This window comes from Corylus avellana, chromosome 6, assembly GCF_965113065.1.
Source record: "Corylus avellana chromosome 6, dhCorAvel1.hap1.2, whole genome shotgun sequence".
NCBI lineage: Eukaryota > Viridiplantae > Streptophyta > Magnoliopsida > Fagales > Betulaceae > Corylus > Corylus avellana.
The window spans coordinates 25343099-25366481 of record NC_142495.1 but is presented as its reverse complement, the minus strand read 5'-3'; the positions used below and the strand labels follow the sequence as shown (position 1 = coordinate 25366481).

At 34.9% G+C, this 23383-nt stretch overlaps 1 protein-coding gene and 1 pseudogene across 1 annotated transcript; both read right to left on the bottom strand.

The window, feature by feature from the left end:
• Nucleotides 1-5086: 5086 nt before the first annotated feature.
• Nucleotides 5087-17392, bottom strand: LOC148585078 (uncharacterized; annotated as a pseudogene).
• A 1242-nt stretch (nt 17393-18634) lies between these two features.
• On the bottom strand, nt 18635-19917 carry LOC132188181 (putative LRR receptor-like serine/threonine-protein kinase At3g47570). The gene is made up of 2 exons (XM_088517131.1): nt 19337-19917; nt 18635-19106 (listed from the first exon to the last, which is right to left on the bottom strand). Exons 1-2 carry the CDS (start codon nt 19659-19661, stop codon nt 18712-18714), a joined length of 720 nt encoding a protein of 239 aa, XP_088373257.1. The 5' UTR covers nt 19662-19917; the 3' UTR covers nt 18635-18711.
• Nucleotides 19918-23383: the final 3466 nt, after the last annotated feature.

Genomic DNA, 23383 nt, shown 5'->3' with positions numbered 1-23383 from the left:
ATGTTGTAATACAACTGGTAATTTTGTCTTTTGAAATGGAAAATGCATCATTTGCAGATAGTGTAAGAAAAAGCAATTTTGTTCCCACTGCCACAAATTTTATCTAGCTTAAGTTGACATAGGGCATATTTATACGACACTGGCTTCCAGAGTGTATGAATCTAGCTTTTTAATTCATCTTTATGGAAGAAATAATTCTTAATTTTCGTTACGTGTTCTTTTTTGATATTCGGTTTCTTATCTGGCTTTTGCACATTTGAGTGCTATGACTTGCTTTAATTAAATTCTTTGCTACAATAATACACCATTGTTTATACTATTTCTGTAGTTGTACAAAACCTATAATTTTCTGCTTTTCAGGTATATATATGATGACATCGAAGATCAAGACGTCCTTATATGGGAGAATCATAAAAATACCATACTGCTTAAATTTCCTTGTTTGTGATATCCATGCTTTATAGTATAAAGAAAAAGCAAGTAAATTGCAATTGGCTCCTGCATGCTTCTTGCAGGGTGAATAAAGGGTCTAATATAAAGTTTCTGTTTCTGTATTCCTTTTATACACCCTACTGATTGAGTGCTGATTGCATGATCAAATGCAAAACTGCAGGCAATGGTGAAGGATCCATTTGGAAACTATGTTGTACAAAAGGTTCTTGAGACCTGCGATGACCCCCAGAGCCTCGAGTTGATTCTTTCTCGCATCAAGGTTCATTTGAATGCCTTGAAGAAGTAAACATACGGTAAACATATAGTTTCTCGAGTTGAGAAGCTCGTCACAGCTGGAGGTGAGGAACCTTAACCTTTTCCCTGAGAAATCTCAGATTTCTTCTGTCAGCCAGCCAGTTCAGTAAATATCAAGACTGTTAATAAGGTGCGTAGGGTTCTCGGTCTCCTTCTCTTCTTGAGGTATATATCACAATTTAGAACAAGACGTTTTTCCTCCGCCGCCACCGCCACCACCACCGAACACTTTGTACATGGATTTGATCAAGCTATTATCTGGAGTCGTTATATTCTAGGAGACTATAGTACGTAGTAGTTTGTAAGTAAACACAAAAAAAATAGGAATAAGAAAATTTTCCTACAATATTGACAGCAGAGACTCCAAACTCCAAAGAGGCGCCATCTTAGGAAGTCGAGATCAAAGAGACGGCACAATATAATTGCCTAACCTTTTCGAGATGACTTGTATAAAGCTTCATAGTTTGTATAGCAAAATTAGTTGTAAATGGTAAATCGCAATGTCAAGAGAGAGGATATTAATTAGTCTATATTAGGTTTGAGTCTTTGTTACATACATATGTTAATAAATTGCAATTTTCTTGAGATAAATAATTTTGCTTTCTTTTGGCTGTCGTGTTGTTTCTTGTGATCATAATTGATAAGATCATTTAACTTGTAGTTCCTAGTTGATATTTTATTATAAAGCGCAATTGAAAGATGGGCGAAGTTTTTCTCCAAATTTTGATGAAAAAATTCTTCAAACCCAAATTAATAAATTGGCACGTGTTTAAAATGCATATAAAAAATAAAAAATGCATGTGAGAATTTATATGCATTTTGGACAAATTAGTTTAATATGCTAGGTTAGAAGAATTTCTTTCAAACCCAATTAGGCTTGGAAAGATAATTAAATAAACTAATGAGGAAGCTGCATAAAATCCAATGACAATTACTCAAAATGAAATATGCAAGAAGGTCAAATACTTTAATGGGCTGGGCCTCGGCCTCACCATTTTTAATAATTAGGGACGGGCATAATCATACCCGAGGCCAGAGCCCAGGCTAAGCTGGGCTTGCTGGCCCATGACCAGTGCTAGCTGCAATTTGAAAGTGAAAATAATTGATGCAAGCAACCCCAACTAGCTATTCAAGTCTATGCAATTGAAGAATAAGTAAAAGGTAAGGCTAGGTGCAGCACAAAACAAACACTACCCACCACTGGGCCCTCTAAACCCGCTTCCGCACCCGGGTTTTTACTTGAAGAAGAGGTATCTCAAGCCCTTTTGCTCAACTTGAGATATTTACCAACTCTTTTTTGAGTGTTAAAGCCAGAAATTTATGATGAATTTGCATAGGTAAATAATTACTTATAAAATGATTTCCTAGCAGAAAATCACAGTGCATATTTGGGAAACGAAGTATCTTTGGGATAACAAATTTGTTATTGCTCTTCCAAATTGCAACAACTCTTTGCTTTATATTCTACCTTTCTTTCTTTCCCATCTATTCCTTTGAATGCGATGGGGGCTCTTCATTAGCATCCATTTTTTGAAGGAAGTGCATTCCACCTGCAACTACAGATTGTAGCTCCAGTATCTGTAAGGACACTAAGGCTATATGGCTTATATCCTAAGAAATTAAAGTTTCCTAAGACATACATATATCTTTTCTTTCCTTCACTAGGAGAAAAAATTATTTCTTCATTTCCTGTTTGAAAATGATAGATTTTTTAACTTTTTACCTCTTCCTTATTATTTTTGAGGTGAGTTGTTCCGCTCCTTTATTAGAACTACTGCTTTCCGCTCCTTCATCATTCTTAGGAGTATTAAAGCTTAGCTTTGCAAATTTTTCTCATTCATCTTTTTCTTGATGAGGAAAATCTTTTATCCACTTATGAACCCTATTATCTTAAAAATATAGATTTTTTTTTTTTTTTGGGAGGCTTGAAGGGATGTTGTCTCTTTATTTTGATCTTTTGTTAGATCACTTAGAAGCCACTGTCGTGAGACTCCTAAATCTTTCCAGTCTATTAGTCTAGGACTAATTTCTGTGTCAAATGGTCTAGGTTCAAATAATTCTACAAAAAATTTTGTCTAAATATCTTGTAGATGTCTGGGTTAGTCTTGTTAATTCATGGATTGTTTTCTAGTGAATTGATAGATCATGAGAGCTTTCTTTCATGTCTATACCTAACTGTGTCTTTCAGATTAGGATCATTGATAGAGATAAAATAATTTGGCTTAATGTTAAACCATACTACTCCATTGACAAGATTTGATTGAACTCCACCAATTATTGCTTTAAGAGGGTCGTTAAACCTTTTGTCTAAGATCAGACCACGGCTAAGACGGGAGTATCTATTCCTTGTCTAAAAAGTGCCGTAATTTCCATTTGAATTAGGCCTATATGGATATATCTAATTTAAGGATATTTCTTTTTCCATCTAGCTACCTTAGCTTTATCAAACAAAGTGATATCTATCTTTCCTTCATTTGATAGTTTTGCTGTGGTGTTTCCACATAATTGTTCAAAGACTCTTGCTGAGAAAATTTTGAATTTTGACAACCTATAGATCTCTTCCTTTTTTATTTCTTGTTTCTTTTTTAATTCTTCAATTTGTTCTTCAGTGAAGCTTATTTCTTCTCCAACAACATCTTTTGAGTCTTAGATTTTCTTTATGATGTTTACCGTACAAAATACTCATATTTATAGGATAATTAAGATAGGTGAAAATAAAAATAAGTATGGTAATCAAATCATTACAACCAGTGTTAATAACTAATTATCTTATAAGGAATATATACCTATTATAAAACCATATATTCAAACAATATGTCTCGCATACATCTTTCTATTTCAATACTAGAATGTAGGCAAAAAAAAAAAAAAAACTATAATGTAGAAACCTTTGTCTAATGATTATAAATTCCTTAAAAAGAAGAAGAAGAAGAAGAAGAATAGTCCATCTAAGAAGGAACTTCTCTTGAAATCTCATATTGAATTTCAATAAAGTATATTCTAAAGTGTTATTTGAAATAATATATATTAAACTAGCTAGTTGTTTTCTTGCTCCCTTCCCCTGTTCCGTAGTTGAAACAGGGCAATGCCTATGTTATAATAAAATATAGATTAAACTATTATTTCAATTCTTCAAATTTTCTTATAGAATCCAATTCTATACTCAAAAGTTCAGTTATATCAATTTAACCTTTTTAAGTATTAAATTCACAAATGAGCACCTTGTACGTAAAGAAATACCATGAAATCAGCAATGCTAACCAAAATGAAGAAACAAGAAGATCATTTCAAGAAACCGACAAGTAATCTCGTCTTAATAATGCAACGAAAGGGAAAAATGCAATGAGCTTCTAATTGACACCTTTAAGAGCTACATCAAACTATAATTGTCACACCAATATTACCTGTAGATCTTATGTTTTACATTTAATTAATTCAACTGCGTCCATGTGTACCAGTTTCAAGAAGTTTTTTTCTGATCAAATGAAACTCAGTTGCAACTTCTCTGATGTCTATCCGTTTTTTTTTTTGGTTGTTCAAAGGAACAAGCAATTTCAACCCCAAAAATAAAAAAAATCAAGCTCTCCTAGATTATGCTTCTTCTAGTGTCGTTATTATGAAAATCATTCATTGTTGTATCTTCTTCTTTTCCCGGGAAAATAATTGGATCCGAAATCTTGACCACTCCGTCAGTAAAAGTGTTTTGGACAAAGGAATGTAGATTTAGAGTGTCTTAGAACATGTCATTTGTGGGTCTTTTTCCGGTAAACATTTTGCTCTATACATTTAAAATCCAATCATTCATTCCTTCAACAAAACACTATAAAAATAGAAGAGGAAAAAAGTTACTTCAACTACCTTTATAAATATTGTCAATATAAACTACATAATATTCTAAAAACATAACCATATTTTGAAAACACTATTAAACATAAAAATAAAACAAAAGATAAGCATCCAAACATTTGTTCAATACATCATGTCGAAATATCCATGAGAATACTCCACTACAGCAGCCATTTGTCCAAATTGTCATCCTCGTCTTCAGATTCACCCTCATCCTCATTGTTAGCATAATATGTTCAATTCAATTCAATAATAGGAAGAAAAAAAAATTGACAGGACTCCAGGAGCATCAATTATAACAACAACAAAAAATAGAAATATATATATAAAATATGGATTTTTAATTCTGGGTTGTGTAAATCATGACCTACCAAAATATGTGTAGTCCCTACCCAATTCCTCCATATAATCAGTTGCTTTCCCACAAACAATTTCCATAATTTGTATCTTCAATTTGCTTAACCAAACTATAATTATCACTAAGTTACCAATATTACCCGTTGATATTATTGTCTACTCGTAATTCTACTAATTCCATGTATTCTATTTCAAGAAGCTTTTTCTTGATCAAAAGAAGCTTAGTACCCACATCTTTGATGCTCAAACGTTCTCTGGGCTGTTCAACAGAACAAGCAACTCCAATCCCAAATATCATAATCAAGCACTCATGGATTTCACTTCTTCTACGTACTGTTGCTGTTTTTGTGAGAATTATTCATGGATATATCTTGTTCGCTTCCCTGAAAAAGAATTGGATCTGCAATCTCAATCACTCGTTCAGGCGAAGCTTCTTGGACAAAGGAAGGTAGATTTAGAGTGTCTTGGAACATATTGTCTATTGGTCTTTTTCCAGTAAACATTTCTAATAAGAGGATCCCATAGCTATATACATCGCCATAGGAGGAGACCTCATTTTCCATACCATACTCTACGATTCAACATATATATATATATATATATATATATATATATATATATAATGATTAATTGTAATATGACTATATAATTAACACCTATATGCTAAGAAAGCAATTATGCTATGATACTCTCTATACGGTGAAACTAGGAAATAAAATTGTACAATACCAAGTTTGTATGAATAAAAAGCATGATAAAATTGTCTTATCCTCTTCAAACTTAGAAATTTTATTAAAAGAAAAAGGAATATAATTAAGGAATGAAAAAGAGTGTCTTCACCTGGAGGAGTATAACCAACAATTCCTCTTACGCCAATAGAGCTCGACTAGTTGGTTGAAGAGTTATGGTTTGCTTTGGGAGAGAATCTTGCTAACCCGAAGTCTCCAACATGCCCAATCATTTCATCATCAAGAAGAACATTGTTTGGCTTCAGGTCACAATGGAAGATTGGTATTTGACAATGATAGTGGAGATATTCCAATGCACTCGCAACATCAATTGTGATATTAAGTCTCTGATAAAGATTCAAATTCCTCTACTCTTGGTACTCCTCATCTTCTTTAGCAATTGGATGCAACCAATCCTCAAGGCTCCCATTGAACATAAATTCATAAACTAGAGCCTTGAAATTATTACCTTGATAATCAACACTTGAACAAACTATAAGAATCTTCACAAGATTCCGATGCCCGATGTTTCACAAGGCCTCGCACTCAGCAAGAAAGCTCTTGGAAGCTCCACGGTGCAGAAGGTTGAGCACCTTGACAGCAACTATCGTTTTGCCCTCATCGATGATTGCTTTATACACGGATCCAAAAAGGCGAACCCATTACTGGCTTTTAGGAGACTTTGGTAAGACAAATTCAAAAGCAAATTTTCAGAAGAACTTGAAGTAGTTTCTTTTCTTTTCTTTCTTAACCAACAAAGATACAGAAAAGAAAGCGTAGAAAATACTCCTAGAAGCCCGCAAATTATGGAGATAATTAATTTCATGGATAAGATCAATTTCATCTTCATGGACTCTTTGAAGTTACATTTTGACAACTGCATCTCAGGTACTCCCCCCACACAGTTGACTATTTCCCACAACTGAAGCTGCACTTAAGTTATTGAAAACGCCGTTTGTTGGCACTAGACCCTCAAAATTGTTGTAAGATAAATTCAAAAGATCCAACAAGTTGAAACCCGCAAAAAAGTCTGGAATTTTTCCTGACAAATTGTTTCAAGAAAGATCTAACTTCTAAAGTCCTCTCAAAGAACTAAAACTTGATGGAATGGTCCCTTGGAAGAAGTTTCCTTGCATGCCCAAAGTCTCCATCATAATACAACTGCCAATACTCTTTGGAATTTCACCAGATAACATGTTTTTTGACACATCCAATATACCCAGATTTTTCAAATTTCCAACTTCCATGGGAAGGGGACCTGTGAAGCAATTTCTGGACAAACTGAGAGCGATTGACAAGGATGAGAGGCCAAAGATTTGTGGAGGTATGGTGCCACTGAGATTGTTATTAGAAAGATCTAATCCATTCAAAGATTGGCAGTTTCCTAAACCTGAAGGTATGCTTCCGTGAAGATCATTATCCCCTAAAGATAGTTGGAGTAACATACTCAATTGCTTGTAATCTTTGAAGTTTTCCTATATCCGGGGGAATATTACTTGACAATTTGTTATTCCTGATATCGAGCCACTCTAAGTTGATTAGATTCACGATCCCACTCGGAATCGTTCCAGCTATATTATTGTAATCTACAAACAACCTTCTAAGGCTAGATGAGAAGTTACTGATGCATTCAGGTAAGACTCTACCTGAAAATTCTAAAACGACTCCAAACGACACCTATTCAAATGTCTAGGTGATTCACAAATATTAAGCGGAATAAGATCTGACCTAACAATTAATAATCAACCAAATTCAAATATGTAATGAAAAACAAGGACATAGATATTTGGTTACGAAGAGGAAACCATTTAGAGCATTCCCAGCAGCTACCCGGTCATCTTCCCTAAGTTTAAGGATCCAAACTACTTTCTGCTTCCCTATGTCAATTTGCACCCCAATAGCTTCCCTTAATGCTTCCCTTAATTATTAAAATATTATTATTTTTATTTTACCTTTTTTATATTTTATTCTTTTAATTGAACCTTTCTTTCTCTCTCTCTTCTCATCTCCGTCTTCATTCTTTCCTTTCTTTCCCTTCCAGCAGCAGCCCATTTCTTCTTCCTGTAATTTCTTCGTTTTCTTCTCCTCCCAGCAAGGAAGCACTCCCGTCCCTGTGATCCTCTTGCACCCAACCAACTCAAATTTCTTCAATTTCCAACACCCGCTCGCGATGGCTATCGACCTCATGTCGTCCAAGTCCGCCGAGTTCTTTATCGACAGCGACTCCAGCCCTTCGCACAACGCGATCCCATCCAACTGCGACCCAATCGGCATGCACATGCCTTGATGCCTTGTGTCTTTGATTTGATTTCTGGGTTTCTTTGGTTTGATTTGATTTATGGGTTTCCAATTTTTGCTATTTTTTAAGCACAACTTTAAGAGATTTCTGGGTTTCTTTGGTTTGATCAGTTGAAAGTTGAAACAAATATCTGATTCGGTTTGAAATCTCTGGTTTGATCGGTCTGGGTTTCTTTGATTTGAATGCTTTGTTGCTTGTTTGCCGTTTGGTGGTGCGAGCAAGAGAGAAAGAGAGGTGAGAGAGAGGGACGTGAGACGAGATCGAGGAGAGAGGAGAGAGAATATTTTTTTCTAATTTAATAACCCTTTGGATCGCTACAGTTGAACCCAAAACATTGGGTTCAATTGTAGCAGCTGATGGTTTAGGGAACCATATAGGGAATCTGCTGTGGGACGTTTTTTGCGATTTTTTAGACATATTCCCTAAACTTAGGGAACAGACTCCCTTATAGGGAGTCTGCTGGGAATGCTCTTAGAGAACTCTCTAAATGTAAAACCTCTCCGGGGCAGCCAAACCCAGGAAATCAATCCACTATAAGAAGAATAAGGAATACAAGAAGAATTACAAAACCTTTGCAATTTACTCTTCCTTGTACACGACAAGCGACCCACTTGACTTCTACCGCAGTAGCCTTTCCAGAACATCTGGCACAATTCTTCTATAAGATTTCCTTTCACCGGAACTCCGATTGGCTTCACGTATTTAATCCCTTCTCAAATAACCTAGAACAATATCTCTCTCTAAGCTCTCTGATTTTGCTCTCCAAAAATACGTACGTATCAATGTAGCAAAATTGTGTTTAAATAGAAAATAAAACAAAATAAAGCAGCCATGTCCGGACATGAGCAATCTGGTGTCCGGACCTTCCCTTCACAATAATCATTTCTGGAAATGGGGTCCGGACCCAGCTTCTGGCGGTCCGGACCTCTCCTTCAAAATCCAGTTTCTGGAAATCAGGTCCGGACCCAGCTTCTGGCGGTCCGGACCTGCCCATCAAAACAGGGTTGCTGGTTTCTGTGTCCGGACCCTTCTTCTGGTGGTCCGGACAGGTCATTCAACAGGAATTCTCTGGAAACTGGGTCCGGACCTGACTTCTGGGGGTCCGGACATGGCCTTCTAGAGTCTGTTTTTTGAACACTTTGAGATGCTTCATTTTCACCAACTTTACATGCAAACCGAATAAGCCAAAACATAACCCAACAAACTCCCCCTTTTGGCCATTCGGGGACAAAAACAATTTTTACATGAAAATGACACATCAAATCAACTCCCCCTTTTTGTCTCAGAAGGACAAAAGGAAACAAACAAACTAACAACCCAAGAAATCTGAAAAAAAAAAAAAAAAATAGCCACAAGGAAATAAGATAGATTATTCTTGCCAAAGATTATCCTTGATATACTTCACATCTTTCTCCAAAGTCGTATGGATTGTGCTACACTTCTTGGGTGAGTGAGTCTTGATCCTTTAAGTTGAAAAGATGGAATCACAGAGAAAGAAAAAGAAAAAAAATAACACACAAAAAAAATTGATCCTCCCCTTTAATATAAAAACAAAATAAACAATAAACCTTCGTTTTTTTTTTTTTTTTTTTTAAGGAAAACACAACTTGTATAGATATTCAATAAATCATGCATGCCCTTATGAATATCTTAACAATCCAGAGTGATCAACAAACTACACTTACACCTTAAATGCACCATATGCATGACACAACCTTGTTTTGTGAATGCAGTCAAGTAGGCAATAATCATAAATCTCATGTGAATGTGTAGTGTGTAAAAACTCCCATTAAATAAGATTTCATCAGTGGAAAGGAAATCTAGGCAGACATTTTTTAAATGAAAGACAAACAGTCTGATTCAAGCCATAGTAAAACCTTATAATGTTAGGACCTAGATTCCCTCATCCGATACACTCCCCCTGAGACTAATTATTCGTTTTTACCATGTCCTTTAGTAATCATCTATTTCCGCAATGATTTGATCACTGATTCTTTCTTTAGGGACATATAGAAGCAAAACTAAGTCATCTGAGCTTATTTTATGCCCCTTTTTCTTTTTCTTCTTTTTTTTTTTTTTGGAAGAAAATGGTGGAATTTTTAGGAGCTAGATTCAACTAACGAGTTGGTCAAGTGGATAGAACTGACACTACCTATCTTCCAAAAAAAAAATGTTTGATCCAAATTCCCAAAACACAAAAAATAATCTAAACCTAATGGGGGCATATAGTGCACAACTTGAACATGAGAGAAACTGACTCTTACTCCTTCAATAGTCTTCAGAAGAACAAGGTAGATCATAAAACATATGGAGCATTAGATGTAAATTGTAGAAATATTGACCCCACTCATATGTAAAATATTCATTTGAGCACAAGACATGAGAAACTGAGTATCCAACAATTAAAACAATCTAAAAGAATAAAAAAAAATAATCAAAGAAAATAAAAACAAAGCAAACAAAAATTCAAAAAGAAACAAAAATGCCCTAGAACAGCTATAGAAAAATATCAATATGCTCAATTTCTAGGCATGTTCTATGTGCCCACCTAATCTAGGTGAGTCCATTACCACTCCCCCTCAATGGGTGAATGGTATTAATCTTCTTGACCCAAACTTTCTTCACATCAGGGACAACTGTGTGACTCTTATCCAAGACATCTAACCGTATTACTACGTCTCTCATCATGTTGAATAATTTTTCATAACTATTTCTAGAATGGAAATATTCTCTTTTAGGCTCATGACTGTTAAGCTGAAAACACTTAGGACGAATATGTCCAAACTTACCACAGTTATGACACGTAGGAATAAACCTTTGAGAAGGTTGGTTCCTTAACATGTGCATACTTCTCGACTTAGAACTAGACATATAGGAATCAGTTAGAGTTCCCTTACCTTTTCCACCTTTGGAAATTTGAGGAGAAATTACCTTCTTTTCAGCCAAGCTATCTTCTTTGTTCACTGGTTTCACAAAAATCATCTTTGAAGAAGAAGCAACATTAGTAGATAAAATAGTAGATTTATCAAAACCCAATCCAGTTCTATCAAACGAATGTTTATGATTATGTAGCATTTGATTTAGCTTTTCACTAGAGAATTTTGTTAAATGATTCTTTGATTCATTCAGTTCATTTTCTAAGGATTTCACTTTGGCAATTAGCATTTGATTTTCAGACATCAAAGTATTATGAGTAGCAAGAGAATCAGTTAAGGTGACAAAAAGTTAATCATTTTCAAGATTAACCTCATTGAGTTTCTTCAATTGCTGCTTATTCAGCTTTTTCAGTTTAGTGTATTCCACAAAGAGATTATTATAAGCATTTTGCAAATCATCTTCTTCTTCCGAATCATTATCGGACACACCTTGTTTGTCTTGAGAATTACACTCACTATTCTCATGCTCACTCTCATAACTAACTCCAAATGCTAAGTAATTATCTCCCTGTTCAGCATCGTCCTTGTCTGGCTCATCACTTTGAGTCACATTAAATGCCTTGCCATTTGACTTTCTCAAGTTAGCACAGTCAACACGAATGTGCCCATGTCCTCCACATTCGTGACACTTGATACCTTTAGGTGACTTTCCTTTCTCAACATTCTCATTTCTAGATTTCTCAGAAAATTGTGAATTGCTATTTCTAAAATTTCCTTTCTTGGCTCTAAAGAATTTCCTAAACTTCTTAGCAAACATAGCAATTTCTTCCTCATTTCCAGAATCCTCATCAGATGAACCACAAGAGTCAACCTTAACATTTTTTGCCTTAAGAGCAATATTTTGGTATTCTTGTGTTTAGGAAGAATTAGCTCAAAGGTCTGAAGGGAACCTACAAGTTCTTCTACTCTCATAGTATCTAAGTCCTTGCTCTGTTGTATAGCAGCAATTTGAGGAATAAACCTCTCAGGTAAAGATCTTAAGATTTTTTTCACCACTTTAGCATCATCCATTTTCTTTCCCAAATTAATGGTAGAGTTTCTAATGGCACTAACCTTTGAATAGAATTCATCAAAAGTTTCATCTTCCTGCATTCTAATCTCCTCAAACTGAGAAACCAACATTTGAATTTTTGAAGTTCTAACAACCTTAGTTCCTTCATGTGTGATTTCTAAAGTTTCCCAGGCTTCCTTAGCTATTTCACATCTAGAAATTCTAGAAAATTTCTCATTTGAAACAGAGATGTAAATAGCATTTATAGCTTTGTCATTCGCAGTAGCATTATTCTTTTCCTCTGTTGTCCATTCAGCTATTGCCTTTTCTGGACGTGTCCATCCAGATTCGACAATATGCCAAACATTAATGGATTTAAAATATGCTCTCATACGAATTTTCCAAAGCGTATAATTTGTTCCGTCAAAGACGGGAAGAGAATTAGGAGCAACAGTATGAGACATTTGATATGGAGTCTCGGATCACACTCAGGAAATAAATCCTTCACAGAGTGAACCCGCTCTGATACCAATTGAAAATTCTAAAACAACTCCAAACGACACCTATTCAAATGTCTAGGTGATTCACAAATATTAAGCGGAATAAGATCTGACCTAACAATTAATAATCAACCAAATTCAAATATGTAATGAAAAACAAGGACATAGATATTTGGTTACGAAGAGGAAACCATTTAGAGAACTCTCTAAATGTAAAACCTCTCCGGGGTAGCCAAACCCAAGAAATCAATCCACTATAAGAAGAATAAGGAATACAAGAATAATTACAAAACCTTTGCAATTTACTCTTCCTTGTACACGACAAGCGACTCACTTGACTTCTACTGCAGTAGCCCTTTCCAGAACATCTGGCATAATTCTTCTATAAGATTTCCTTTCACCGGAACTCCGATTGGCTTCACGTATTTAATCCCTTCTCAAATAACCTAGAACAATATCTCTCTCTAAGCTCTCTGATTTTGCTCTCCAAAAATACGTACGTATCAATGTAGCAAAATTGTGTTTAAATAGAAAATAAAACAAAATAAAGCAGCCATGTCCGGACATGAGCAATCTGGTGTCCGGACCTTCCCTTCACAATAATCATTTCTGGAAATGGGGTCCGGACCCAGCTTCTGGCGGTCCGGACCTCTCCTTCAAAATCCAGTTTCTGGAAATCAGGTCCGGACCCAGCTTCTGGCGGTCCGGACCTGCCCATCAAAACAGGGTTGCTGGTTTCTGTGTCCGGACCCTTCTTCTAATGGTCCGGACAGGTCATTCAACAGGAATTCTCTGGAAACTGGGTCCGGACCTAACTTCTGAGGGTCCGGACATGGCCTTCTAGAGTCTGTTTTTGAACACTTTGAGATGCTTCATTTTCACCAACTTTACATGCAAACCGAATGAGCCAAAACATAACGCAACACTACCAAAATTGTTAGCGTTTATAACCAACCACTCTAAGCTGGTAGCATTGGTCAAAGAGCAGAGAAAACTCAAGTCATCATCTCCCCCAGTTCCTAGGTGGTTGTAGGTAGTGATCAACACTCGAAGCCTATGCAACTTTTCCAAAGAAGGCATTCCACTAAATTTGTTTTTTGCAACTTGAATTTGTTCCAGATTTGAGGCATTGGATATTGAAGGAGGAATGGAACCAGTAAATTGGTTAATGAAAACGGCAAGGTTTTGGAGATTAGAGAGAGTTATCCCTAAGTCCCACGGAAGACTCCCTTGGATTTGATTCATTGCCACATGAAGACTTCTAATAGAAGAGAGATTGAAGATTGATGGAGGGATGGTACCAGATAATTGATTATCATAAATTACAATATCTGTAAGATTCATAAGTTGGCCTAAAGCACTAGGAATACTCCCACCCAGATTATTTGAGGATAAATAAAGTTGTTCAAGTGACGATAAGTTGCCAAGAAATGGAGGGATACTTCCTGTTAGTTTGTTAACTTGTACATCAAATAATTGGAGCTTTGACAAAGAGCCAAGGTCAACAGGAATTTGCCCGACTAGATTGTTACGACCAAGACGGAAAATTTTGAGGTTGGAGCAAGCGGATACATTGGCAGGAATTCTCCCACCAATTGAATTATGCCTTAAAACAAGTACCTGCAATCTATGCAAACGGCCTATTTCTGGAGGGATTTCGTGGCCAAAGCTATTGTTTTGGAGATACAGAAACCTTAGAAAGCTCAAATTTCCAACGAAAGGAGATATGGATCCCACGAGTTTTTGAAATGGAAGGCGCAACTCTGTAACCCTTTGATGGCAGCGACCACATGTAACACCACGCCATTGGCAGAAGTGGGTGGTGTCATTCCATGAGCTCAAAACCATTAAAGAGTCGTCTTCTATTTTGGCCTTGAATTGAAGCAAGGATAGTCGGTCTATCTCAATATTTCCGCCAATGCCATAGGCGGTGGAACAAAAGCAAAAGACGAAAACGATTGTAAGGATGCAAAAAGCCGAGGAAGAGAGTGTGGGAGTTAAGGGGGGAAGCCCCTTGGTTGCTACTTCTTGATGTTTGGTTACACAAAATACTTTCCTGATTCTTCTCTTTTTCGCCTTAGAATATTGTGATTATAAAGAATGAGATAGAAAACTGAAGAGATAAATTGATCACTTTGGAGATATTCTAACAAAATAATTATTATAAAATAATATCTAAAATAATTAAGGAGATTTCAATAAAGAATGATTTTTATAATTAAGGACCTAGCACAAATTAAGTCTTTATAAAAAATTATTGTACTAATAAAAACGAGAAATGAAATTTAGTAGACTCTTATATGACTGTAAACTGTTATAAAACTATGATGATGTGACAGTGAATATCTGCCATTAATTTTTATTTTTACAAGCTCCTGTTTATTCAAATGTTGTTTTTTACTGCCACATCATCATAATTATATAATAGAAGGTCTTCTTATAAAATTGAAAAAAAATAGTCTCATCTTAAAAATGCAGAGAAGGCGAAAATGCAATGAGCTTATAATCATCATCAAATGGTACTATATATTGGACGCCTCATCAAATATGGTTAATTAAGCTACTAAACTACTAATATTACCTGTTGATATTATGGTCTATTTGTAGTTTCAAAAGTAAAGTATTTGCACGCTAAATCCCAGATAGGCGGGGTAATATTAGGGTGATAATTGTGGTGTACCAATCTACTTGGCTTTTCATATCTGAAAGTTTGAGATTGGTTCCTAGCCGTTCATGCTTATTTTAGTAGAAAATTTATTCATTTTTTCAGTGGGATCTATGTTGTCAACCATTTTTCAAAGACTCATTATTCTTTTTTGTAATAACAGGTGAATGGGATTATAACCATTTGATAGTGGAGGACTTCTTTCATATATCAATAAAAAGGAAAAGGGGCTCACCATTACAAAGTGGAGGACTTCTTTTCTAAAAGTTGTGTGCAATACTCATTTCTTTTTAAATATGTTAATAAAGTAAATACTATTTAGTAAATTGTTATAAGACTATTATATAATTGAAATGATGTGGTAATGAAAATTAATATTTAAATGAATTAAAACTTGTAAAAAGAAAAAGGAAAAAAAAAAAAAAAAAAAAACTCATAGCTAATTTTCACTACCACATTATTCTGCAGTTTACTAAATAACATTTTTCGTAGTAATATTATGAAAGACTAGGAATGCATGCTAAACTTTAATTGAAATGCACAAACCCTACGCCAAGGGCTTCGTGATGCACACTACACTTTCTTTTTTTTATTCTTTGTCTTTTTTAAAAGATGGAAAAAAATGTAAGATATAATTTCTAAAGCCAATTGTAGGAATTTAATAATAAGTAATAAGTTTTATCGCTAAACAAGAACTTAATTGCTCAATAACACTATTTTGAATAAGTCCATAAAGTAACTCGTACAATTTATATATATATTCCACTGAGAGGACCAAAATCAAAAGGTTGCCACGGTGTCTTGAATGGGGCTTGTCGAACGAGAAGAAAAGGAGTAGAAAAAGGGCTATCGGGGTTGGGATTGTGTGTGGAAGTTCATTTTCGTTAAGTGTGTAAAAATATGACGTGGAAGGTTTCCATTGTAGGGTGTAAATGACTTAACTTACACCAGGTATAGAAGGAGCTCTTAACTGTGTCTCCAACCTTGGATTAAAATTGAAAGTGTAACTTCCAACTATTTTATAACTCTTTTATAACTTTTGACACGTGTTAGCATATCATTGGAGGATCTTAAAATTAATCTTTTAGTGGTTAATGTGTCTCCAATTATATGCTAACACGTGTCAAAAGCTATAAAAGGGTTGTAAAATACTTTTTTTTTTTTGTAATGTTATGTAGTTAGTTAGAAATTAGTCATATTTTGGCATCAATAGGCATAAGACAAGACAATTATGGAACATAATTCCTTGGTTGACGTTGGGAGATAAAACAGTTATAAAGTTTTTACTAGCTAAGAGTACATTAATATACATAGTTGAACACCACTCTATCCCAAAAGCCTAAGTTAATAGGCTAAGGTCCACTTAAGTATATTAAGTACTCTTTTTCTTTTATATTTTCTCAATGTGAGACTCAACATTCACAAGTGCACTCACAACAATCTTTCTCTCACTTGTGAGTCTCTTCACATTGACCCAACTCCTCCTACCTTGTGAGTCATTTTACATTAAGAGTGTCTCACATCAAGGCTCTGATACCACTTGTTGGGAGATAAAACGGTTATGAAGTTTTTTTTACCAAGAGTACATTAATATACATAGTTGAACACAACTCTAACCCAAAAACTTAAGTTAATGGGCTAAGGTCAATTTAGGTATCTTAAGTACTTTTTTCTTTTATATTTTCTCTATGTGGGACTCAATACTCACAAGAGCACTCACAATATTTTGTAGTCTTGGGCCTCTCTCAACCTCAAAAACTAGCTTAAGAGGTGAGACTTTCTCTTACACTTATAAACTGATCATCAGCTCCTTTCACAACCGATGTGAAATAACCACAATAATCCCCCCTCACACATCGAACCCTAGGTCGGAGCAACGATAACAAAATTGCATCCAACCACTTTGTGTGGTAAAGCTTGTTTGAAAATTCAATCATAATCTAACGTTGAGATTTAATATGCAGTGGACCATATATGCAGGTCCAAATAATGATTAAAACTATGAAATTTTTTAAAGCCTGCAAATAAGAATAATGCAGTACAACCAGGACAACTAATAGCTACAAATTCCATTGTCCCCCACATAACCATCAAATGAATCAAAATGTCATGGCAACAATATTATATTATACTCCATGAGATAAAACACAACACAACAATTACAATCCAACTCCAAATATCTAAAAGCAAATAAAAAAAAGTCTCCAAACATAATAAGTAAATAAAAAACTTTAAACATCAATAAAAACCAATTTCTAGTTCATCAAACACAAATAAGACATCTCACCATGTCCATGTGAGCTTGAACCATACGACGAACCATATCCTCAGATCAGAAGGGTCTTGTCTTGGACCATTGTTTTATCTGAAAAAGAATATATAATAAGATTTAATGATTTACCTTATTAAGTATTACAAGTTAATCCACGCATGAGAACGATTCATTTTCTAAGTTTCTTTGTTTTTTTTTCAAACAAAAACCATCGCAACGACTTAGAAAAGTATGAATTTTAACATGATGTTTAACAATATATTACACTTGAGCAACAATTAAATATATCACGTAAACTATATGATCATTCCCAATATCAATAAACACACAACTACAATTCAAGGTGCTCATAGCTAAAATACGCGATATTCAAAGTATACACACTTGACGTATTAATACCAATTTTAATACAAAATTCCAAGAATTTCTTTACGCTTTTTAACCAAATCAACTCAATGTTATCCAAACATACAATCAAACAAACGTTAATACCTAAGATCAAATTGCAAAATCCCAAATTTTTCCTTGATAAATTTCCAATTTGGGCCCAATATGCCCAAGTCAGATTCACTCAATGCATTAAATCACTAGTTAAATTTCTCGATTTCATGTTTAAACTCTCAATTTTGGAAATACATCAATTAACTCTACAAAATATTTTCATTAACTTCACCCTAAACTGAAATACTAAATGGCTAGTATTCTCAAATTCATCACATGCATCTAATCTAAATTAAACATTCATGCAACTAATTTGATCAACTGGTTGCACAAGAAACCCTCAATTTGAAACAATTTAAGCCATGAACCAAAATCCCCAATTTTCATGCCTAAGTGACCTTCAATCTTAAATTTTCTCAAATTGATCGTAAATCACTAATTATAAAAGAACGGTGCAGCATGTGATTCTAACATTTATTTACATCCCTAAAATTTTGGTAAATTAAATTAAAGCCGAAATGGAAAAATCCCTAAAATTTCTTTAATTTATCTAAAGTTGACAGTAAAGATGGATAGACTGTGTCAACAAACATATTTCTATGCAATCAAATGAAGAAAAACACAAAATTTCGACGGTGGCTGACCTCTGCTTTAGGGGCATAATAGACCAAATAACATGTTAGAGTCTTGGTCTTCGTCTAAAATTGGCCTATTTATAGTGTTTCAACCTAAGGAGAGCCAAATGTTCTCATTCCTTGGCGTCAAAAGTGAAATAAAAAACATAAATAGTCTCATATTAGAAAATAAAAAAAAATAAAAAAAATTGAAATAAGCATTGAAATAGTCTCATCTTAGAAATGCAAAGATCTTATAATCATCATCAAATCTGCTTAACCAAGCTACTAAGCTACCAATATTACCTGTTGATATTATGGTCTACTTGTAGTTTGAAGTAGCCTTTTCTTGATCAAATGAAGTTCAGTTACAACATCTTTCATGTTCATCCGATCTCTTGGCTGTTCAACAGAACAAGCAACTCCAATCCCAAACATCAAAATCAAGCACTCTTGAATTTTGCTTCTTCTAGTCTTGCTATTATTATGAGAATTGTTCATCGCTATCTCTTCTTCTCTTTCCTGAAAAAGAATTGGATCGGCAATCTCGACCACTCGGTTAGGCAAAGCTTCTTGGACAAAATAATGTAAATTTAGAGTGCCTTGGAACATGTCATCCGTGGGTCGTTTTCCAGTGAACATTTCTAATAGTAGGATCCCATAGCTGTATACATCGCCATAGGAGGAGACTTCATTTCCCATGCCATACTCTGTAATATTTGAAGATATTGTAACATGACTATATAATTAACACTTGTATGCTACGAAAGGAATTATGCTATGATGCTCTCCATGTGATGAAACCAAAAAATAAAATTGTACAATACTAATTTTTTATGAATAAAATGAATAATAGACCCTTTTTATCCTCTTCAAACTTGGAAATGTTATTAAAAGAAAAAAAAAATTATAATTGAAGAATGATAAAGAGTGTCTTCACCTGGAGGAGTATAACCAATTGTTCCTCTAACACCAATAGAGCTTGATTGGTTGGTTGAAGAGTTATTGTTATCTTCGGAAGAAAATCTTGCTAACCCAAAGTCTCCAACATGTCCAATCATTTCATCGTCGAGAAGAACGTTGCTCGGCTTGAGGTCACAGTGGATGATTGGTTTTTGGCAATGATAATGGAGATATTCCACTACACTCGCAACATCAATGGCGATATTCATTCTCTGATTAAGATTAAGATCCCTCTTCTCTTGGTGCGCCTGATCTTCTATAGTACTTGGATGCAACCAATCCTCAAGGTTTCCATTGACCATGAATTCATAAACTAAAGCCTTGAAATCATTACCTTGATAATCAACACCTGAACAAACTGTAAGTATTTTTACAAGATTCCGATGCCTGATGTTTCTCAAGGCCTCACATTCAGCAAGAAAGCTCTTGGAAGCCCCACGGTGCAGAAGGTTGAGCACCTTGATAGCAATTGTCGTTCTGCCCTCATCGATGATTGCTTTATACACGGATCCAAAACTACCCACACCAAGCAAATTAGCAGAGGAAAGCCCATTAGTGGCTTTTAGGAGACTTTGGTAAGACAAATTCAAAAGCAAATTTCCTGAAGAACTTGAACTAATTTCTTTTCTTTTCTTTCTTAACCAACATACATACATAAAAGAAAGCGTAGAAAATACTCCTAGAAGCCCGCAGGGTGTGTCTACTCCTTAAGCTATTGATTTCCCTAAGCAACGAATTAAGCATAGGTGTCTACTCTAATTCTTTTCTTTCTTAAAGGATTTAGCATGGGTGTCTACTAAGTTGTTCTTTAAGAAAGCATATATTTGTGAAAATTGACAAACACATGAGGCTTAGGGCATGAGTGTCTACTCCCGGTTCCCCATGTTGAGTAACCCAAGAACCCGGTGTGAATTTTTTTTGTTGCTTTTATTAAACCCAGGACTCGATCATCCAAATTGATTTAATTAACTAGTCCATACCACATGCATATGTTGGCCAGACAAACACATATGAAGAAGTCAAGATAACAGGCATTAATCAAGTTAAATACACCAAAATATAATTGTAGCAAAGGCGCCAATATTGCAATCCTAAAAAGACATGATTAGGGCTTTAATCTAGCCTTAATTAAAATATAAACTACATATCAAAAATAAAAGGATGGAAGAGAAGAAAAATCAAAACTCCTCTTGATATAGCCTTCAGTTCCTTTCCAGAGCTTATACCTCTTTGTCCACCACTTTTTCCTAGAGGCTAAGAGGTATATTTATAGGCTTTTAGAAGTCCTTGACATACTAGTACACCTAGAAAATTCTTAAGGTTTTAGTCCTATTACAAGTGGAACTTGAAAAACCCTAATATGGAAGGAAAGGGAGTCTGGCCGCCTTTGATGTGTCACCAGCGCACGGATGGGCTCGATCGCACGTCTGCGATCGAGACTCTTCTAGTGTGCACACGATCGCAGAAAATACTCGTAGAAAATACCCTTTTCTTTTCTTTATGTTATCACTTTGTAACGACCTTTAGAAAGGTCCGACTTGTTTAGGGTCTTTTTGGGATTATCTATGGATTTATTGCCTATTATTGTTTGTTACAGTCACGTGGAGAAGACAAAGGAGGGTAGGAAATAGGAATGTGTCAGGTAATAGGAATATTTTTACTTTAATATATATATATATATCCACAAGGTTCCAATATTCCCGGTAAAAACTGAGTACCAAAAATCAGGTACCGGAACCTGGGTACTTGATTTTTTTTTTTTTTTAACCGAAACGAGAACCGAATCTCTAATTTTTCGATTTCTCAATTCTGATTCCAGTTCTCATAGAATTTTTGACAGCCCTGAGAGGACATGTTGAATGGAGTTATCTTCAGGATAAGGTACAATGAATGTAGCGAGTTCAGAAAGTGATCTCAACGGTTCATTTCATAAGCTTTTATCTTCAAACCTTTTGACGCACTAGTCAAACTGGAGCTCTTTAGGGATTATTTGCTGTCTTTGTCTTTCTTCTGGTTTAGGTTTTTTTTAAAAAAAAAATTAATTAATTAATTGTTCCTTGCCTATTTTAGTAAAATATAAGAATAAAGATGATATATCAGGTAAAGAGGGGACATTCGCCTTATGAAGTTATACTTTGTATTAAACATTCATAGAAACAATAATCTTTACCTTAGGACCATTAACGATCTATACTGCTCATGCTCTCTCTCAACAACCACTTCACGGTGGTTGTTGCCTTAAACTCTTGAGGCTCTTCACTGAGCCCTTTTGTCATATGTTTTCACCTTGTAACGAACTTTAGAAACATTTGGTTTGTTTATGGTCTTTTTGGGATCATTAATGGATCTATTGCCTACCGTTTATTACTATTTCGATATTGCATTTTTCGTTTGAATTTTGTTGTTGGGATTCTCACCCCTTATGGCTGTTTAATTCCATATAACCCATTTTTTGTTATTGAACCAAAAAAATATAATAATAATTCCAAGCATTGACATGATGTGCTTGATCCAAGTTCATTTAACAAGTGTTCTAAAGAAATTCTAAAAGGAAACATGCAGTGAAAAGGTGTGGAAAATGTTGGACAGTGGCCGGTGGTGCATGCTCAACCAGGTTCTAATATTGTCTTATACATAGAAATCTTGCCCTTTCAGTGGGACCGAGAGAAAGTCTAGTAGTCTACCCTTGTGAGCAGTAAAAATGGTGCTAGCTAGTCTTGAATCAAATTATGAAGGCAACTCAGATTGTCCCCTCTCCGGTCACTTTAAGGTACAATCATATTCTCTCCAATTTAAGGTGCTATGGCCATTATTTGTATTGAGAAACAATTTGAATTCTCTCCGGTTCATTTGATCTAAGGGATTCCATTAGTTTTATTTGAAAGACAAAATTGTCTAAAGAAAAAGTGAAAGGACAATTTTGCCCTTATAAACAAAACCATCTCAATCTCCCGGTTCAAATAAACTAGAAAGAATCCTTATCCCTTAAGAAAGTGTTTGACCCCCCCACCCCCCTCAAATAAACTGGAAAGAATTCTTGTCCCTTAAGAAAGTCTTTGACCTAAGTTTAATTAATGGAAAAAGAATCCTTATCCCTTAAGAAAGTGCTTGGGGGCAAGAATGAAGCTTAAACTTTCAGGGTAGGAGGTATTTATAGGTGAGAAAAAGTAGAGGGCACTACCAACTATTCTGAAAAGTAGCGGACATCCGGTACTATGGGGGCGTATGTCTGATACTATTTACACAACGGTCCAAAGGCTGTAGCGTATGTCTATGTATTATCCAAGAGTTTTCTAAAAAGCAGCGTACGTCCAAGTGGTCCCCAAGCGTATGCCCTTGTACTATTTGCAGGTGTACGTACGTTGGTCCCCCTGCATACATCATTCACTAAAGACAAGAGCGTACGTACGGTACTGATGGACGTACATACGGTCAGAAAGTCCAAAATTTTCAAAGTGCCCCTCTAGTTGTCCTTAGTAACCCAAAACCCAAATTAACCCTCTACCTAAGCTACCTAAGCTTAGTTAATTATTTGAGTCACTACAGTCACTACACCAAGAGGTAGAGATGGCTTTTTGGCAACCCCTTCAATTTTTATTTTTTATTTTTTAGATTTAATTTTTAAATTGAATTAAAAAAAAATTAATATTCTGACGTGGCAAAATGGTGCATTTAGTTTGGGACTGATGGGCGTTAAACCTTTGAGGCAAAATGTAATGGTAGGGGTTAATTTGCCTTTTCGATTGACCCAGTGAGTAAAAATTAGAAAAAATAAAATAAAATAAAATAAATAAAAATTAGGGAGTTTTCAATTTTGGCGCGTTGACTCAGGGATTTATAATATATTTATCATTTTATAATTATAGGCAAATATAAATAGTGCGAAGGCAATAATATTTTTATCTTATTAAAAATGTTTACATTTTAAATTTGACGTTGCTCTATACATTTAAAATCTAATCATTCATTCGTTCAACAAAACACAATAAAAAAAATAAAAAAATAAAAAGCCTACATCAACTAC

Coding starts and splice junctions, on each gene's coding strand:
- LOC132188181 (XM_088517131.1), bottom strand. CDS start 19,661: ATGGTCAATGGAAACCTTGAGGATTGGTTGCATCCAAGTACTATAGAA. Junction 19,107..19,336: donor AATTGGTTATACTCCTCCAG/GTGAAGACACTC, acceptor CAAATATTACAG/AGTATGGCATGGGAAATGAA.